Source organism: Rutidosis leptorrhynchoides, chromosome 5, assembly GCF_046630445.1.
Source record: "Rutidosis leptorrhynchoides isolate AG116_Rl617_1_P2 chromosome 5, CSIRO_AGI_Rlap_v1, whole genome shotgun sequence".
In the NCBI taxonomy this organism is placed as follows: Eukaryota; Viridiplantae; Streptophyta; class Magnoliopsida; order Asterales; family Asteraceae; genus Rutidosis; species Rutidosis leptorrhynchoides.
Genome location: NC_092337.1, coordinates 430153122 through 430158337, shown reverse-complemented (window position 1 = coordinate 430158337; position 5216 = coordinate 430153122). Strand labels below are relative to the sequence as shown.

The window sequence follows — 5216 nt, the reverse complement described above, 5'->3', positions numbered from 1 at the left end:
TAAATAGACCCCTTGGGTCATTCATTTCAGATAACTTCAAACACAATAAACTGACTCTGCCAAAATTACATCTCATACGGTTGTTTTAGGTTTGAATAAGTTCATACTACTTAGCCTAGTGTTGCAAATCATTACCAAGAGTAGGATTCGAACCTTACCCATTTTAAACAAGGCATTCATATGACAGGCCCCAACTTCAAATCCAACGTGTTCCAATGATCTATTAGCTAACTGGTGTCTTAAAGAGACTTAAAGTTCATACAAGACAGCATTTGCCAGGGAGTTTCTGTGTAATGTGGTTCAAAAGAATTTTTTCACTTTGAAGAATGCCCGTAGTATACACCCGTTGCACAGGAAGTCCAATGACTGTCATTAACTTTTTTGTTATGCCTAATCACGTGCTAGGAATGTGAAGTTAAAATAGTCACTTAAGGAAATAACATACTTTCATGACAAACTTACACTAGGTCCATGTATCACAAGATCACCAACAACCCTTAATTCACAACATTAGATGAGGTAAAGTTGGTAACAACAACACTTTGCAGCAAAGATCAAAATTAGTGATTGACCCAAAAATCCTAAACCTATAAATACTCGTCATTTCTTTTTTCAAAAAAATAGCAGCAGCAGCTAAAATTTTTAATTTGCAACGTAGAACAGTTGCGGCCAATTTTAAGAACTAAGGTAAACTTCAATTCGATTGATTACCTCTTCGCTTTATCACATTGTCCTCCGGATTGTCGACATGGCACCTCTGGCCAAGGTGATGCCGAAAAATTTGAAGATCTAGATATACAAATGGGTTTGTCGACATCAGTGCTATGTTATTCTTCTTATATTGTACCGGATATATGCACCACTCTAATTATAATGTAGCCTAGATTTACACATTTGCATTACTTATGATCATAAGATCTGATAACTCGGTTTTGATTACTTACATTGGAAAAGGTAAGTACTCTTTAAAAATGTTGGTTGCTATTTTGTAAAGAGATAAAAGGATGCCCTAAAATTGAGACTCTATCGATTGCTACGGTCAATGAGAAGTTTAATGTTCTTGGCTTTGGGGAACGATTAATCGAGTATGAAGATGATAATTTTATTGGAAATTCAATGAACTGATTGAATTGAAATGTTTATAAATTTGGTGAACAAAATAGGATCTGAAAATTAAGGAAAAAGATGAAATTGGGATGAGATATGTAAGTTGACAACTTTACCCTCTCATGCCTAGCATGTGATAGAATATAACGAAAAAATTAGTAACTGTTAGCAAATTGGACTCCCCGTGCGACGGGCATATACTACGGCGACTACCGTTAGACGAAAAAAATTCTTTTGGACTATGTTAGCATTTTTGAACATATCACGGGACTCCTCACTCAATTTTGTCTTGCTACAATAGTTAGTTTGGCCAATAATTAACTATGATTTCATACAAAATTACCAAATGCAACTTTCACAAATCAATAATCTTCTATAACGGATTATGCCAAACAACCATTGAAACCTTTTCTTAAAGCCGATTCATCCAAGTTCCTTCCAATGAATACAAGCTTGTTTATTCTCTTCTCGTTTGGCCCCCATGGTTTGCCTGGGCATCCATCTAAAGTCGAATGCACCCCCTAAATGAATTAAAGAATCATCAAATTTTCAACATAATATTCATGAGCGAAAATAAACAAATAAACACAATTAGTTATGGAATAATGAAAATAAAACCTGAAAAACGTAGCGAGCGTCAGAGTCATTCACTGACAAGACGCCTTTCATCCTATATAGATCCTCCCCTTTTTCTTCCACCAGCCTTTCAAGCCAATCATCAAGCTGGATAATTGTACGTTACACGTTAGAAAAAGGGATGTTAAGATTTGTAGGAGTATCGAACAGCCTAAAGAGAATCGAACAATGTTTGCACGAGCATAAACTAATCACCTCATCAAGATCCAGAGTTCCTTCAGAAACAATGCTGACACTTGATACAGCAGAATCATGCTTGTGATCATGATGATGCCCTTTATCACATTCTATTGAAAAGCCATATGATGATGATATTACCATACGATTAGAGCATGTTTTTTAGAACGTATACATATGATACGTTGTACAAGTGATACATACCATGGTCATGGTCATGTTCATGGTTGTGGTTTTCACAATGAGTACTATCTGATGGAACTTCAGAATCAATTCTGCATAACCATAACCAAAAAGATGTATAAGAAACAAATATTATGCTTTCTTTGCCAAATTACAGCTACATAAGCTTCAGTTAACTTCAATGTACGAGAGTAGAGCGAGTGTTTATGTATGTATAAAATAGACACGATATAAATTATCACCTGTCAAGATCATAACCTCCCACTCCCAACACAAAATCCATATCAACTTGGCTAAATTTAGCTTGCTTTATCTGGGCCATTCCATTTATGTGCTGCAAAATCCATCAAACCAAATCAAGAGTTACACGATACCATGTTACAAGAAGCATGCAACATCCAATTATTTTAAATTATCATTTAAGTAATAACTTCGTCAAGGTACAGTATATATGACATTAAACATATGCAAAGGTTCTAAGTATTTAAAAGAAACTTTATTAAGATGCTGATTAGTTTCTGGGCAAGTGGGCCTAACCCAATCCTCCCATAGTACATACATACGACTTATGGGTGATGATAATCTGATAATATGTACAAAACAAGTGTGGTTTATAACATGATACATTGTCATTGTCAATTTATATTAGCAAGTTGTCATATTATCTGTCAAGATAGCACTACCATCTTAAAAATACAACGATACAAAAGAACCCGTATATAGGAAAACTCTACCTTTATTTTCTTTGTCAAGGCCTCCAAGTCAGCATCACTTACCAGATCTATCTGTAATTATCGTTAAGCAGAAAAGAACAACAATTGGACAAACTCTTATAATTTTTTATATAAATCATCCAAGAAAAGGAACCAAAAGATTAACACCAACCTTGTTCATAATAATACGATCTGCATACGCAACTTGTTCAACTGCTTCATTAACCACAAATCTAGGTTTCACCTCATTCAAGTGCTGCATCGCGTGCTTACAGTCAACCAAGGTCACAACTCCATCAAGTTTCACATAACGAGAAATTTGCTCGTCGCTGCAAATCGTTTCAATTACAGGCCCAGGCTTTGCAAGTCCTGCAACATGCATAAACAAAGTATATCAGTTCTTTTCATAACAACAGATGACACTATTATCGTGACATTATATATTGATCCAGGTTATATTTAATGTTCACCAAGCACAGTGAGACGTAAGTACGTAACGTACCTGTGGTTTCAATGACTATATGATCAAATTTGTCTCGTTTCTTTTTAACCAACTCCAAAAGCATCGTGGCTAGCTCACCGCGCACAGTACAACATAAACAACCATTATTCACCATAACAATATCCTCGTTAGCAGACGAATGACTTGCCACTAACGAACCATCAATATCCACCTCCCCAAACTACAACATTATTACATAAATAAAAAAAGAAAATTAAAAACTATAACCTAAGATTGCAACTTAAGAACTTAACCAAATCATTTCAAAATTAACCACATATCTAATGAGATAAAACAATAGAAGACCACATTATACCTCATTTTCGATCACAGCAATCCGCTTGCCGTGCTGAGCTGTAAGAATATGATTCAATAGAGTTGTCTGCAATTCAAAAGTATAACTATAACTATAACTATAACTATAACTATACAATTATATATCCTAATTTCATACACGATCACAAAATTAAATAATAAAAATTCACTATGCGTCTACTGTATACGTACACAGAATTAGGAATAGAAATGTGTGTTAAAATTTAAGCAACCTTTCCGGAACCGAGGAAACCGGTGATGATAGTGGCGGGAACACGATGATCGAAATTCAAGGCGGCGGCGACTGAATTATCGTAGGAAGAATCGTAGTTAGTAGCGGAGCATAGGGTTCGAGAATAGGGAGGGCGGAAAGCGACGGAACGTCGAACGTTTCCGATTGCCTGTGGTGAAAGGAGACGCCGTAACACGGTGGCCATTAGACGCCGGTGAATTTCAACGACGGTGTTACCGATATGTTAAACCCTGTAGAAGCAAAAATAAGGGTTTACCAGCAAGCCTATTTGTTATTTTGTTTTTGTTAAAAACAAAACAAAAAAATGATGGTGAGTCTCCCTAAAAAAAATCAGATAATATTAATTTCGTCTCCCTAGTTAATAACGAGATCATTATAGTTAATAACGAAATCAGATAATATGCAAGTATGTTGAAACGGAATGAGTACAATGGGTCTTTTATACAAGAAACCTTAAAATTGTGTAGCGTCATGGATAAATTGGCAGCGGAAGAATTACCAAAAAAATTATCAAAAGCATGATAGCCTCATGGAACACCCACGACCTAGGGATCATTAATAAAGGTCGAATGGCGGGTGATTTGGTCAATAATTTTCAAATTCATTTTTTAGCAATTCAAGAAACGATGGTCATTATAGTTTCACAACCTATTTTGAATTTCGTTTGGAAGAATCAATTGTTTCAACATGTGCAAGTTAGTTCACTCTCACAAATGTTGTTGGTCTTAAATGTTGGAAATGGAAGCTTCTCAACGGTTCTCAAATTTCTTTTTGGAACATTTTTGGGTTGGTAATTTTTCATTCCGTGATTATTATCCTAATTTGTTCTTTTTATGTTCCCACCAATCGGCTGGCTTATGTTACTACATTTCGTTGGCCCAATTCATGTACTGATGTTCAAGTGGGATAGAATTTGCATTTAAATGGACCTTTAGTTTTTATGATCATTTAAGGCTTGTGAGTTACAAGTGATGGATTCTCATTCTTCTTCATGCATTTGGTGCGATTCCGAGATCGAATCCGTTGAGCATCTCCTTTTTCATTGTCCTTTGTCCTTCATTATTTAGTTCGCCTTATTTAAGTGGAGGAATTTTAGATGGGTCATCCCAAAGTCCATTTAAGAATTTTTGGCCGATTGGTTTTCCGGTATGGGTTTTGGAGTTTAGAAATTTTGGAGATTGATTGGTCCGACGTCTCTTTGGGCTATATAGTTAGCAAGCTCGACTTCATTTTCAACGGCATCTACACTTGCTGGGCTTCAATTGTTCGTCAAATCAAGCTTAAAGTTTTTTTGTGGGCTTCGCATTTAAGTTATGTTATAGTCATCAAT

At 35.6% G+C, this 5216-nt stretch overlaps 1 protein-coding gene across 1 annotated transcript; it reads right to left on the bottom strand.

Moving 5' to 3' along the window:
- Positions 1–1280: 1280 nt before the first annotated feature.
- LOC139847784 (uncharacterized) lies at positions 1281–4246 on the bottom strand. The gene is made up of 10 exons (XM_071837514.1): positions 3867–4246; positions 3635–3700; positions 3319–3499; positions 2989–3185; positions 2838–2888; positions 2346–2437; positions 2125–2195; positions 1939–2030; positions 1726–1830; positions 1281–1628 (listed from the first exon to the last, which is right to left on the bottom strand). Exons 1-10 carry the CDS (start codon positions 4068–4070, stop codon positions 1491–1493), a joined length of 1197 nt encoding a protein of 398 aa, XP_071693615.1. The 5' UTR covers positions 4071–4246; the 3' UTR covers positions 1281–1490.
- Positions 4247–5216: the final 970 nt, after the last annotated feature.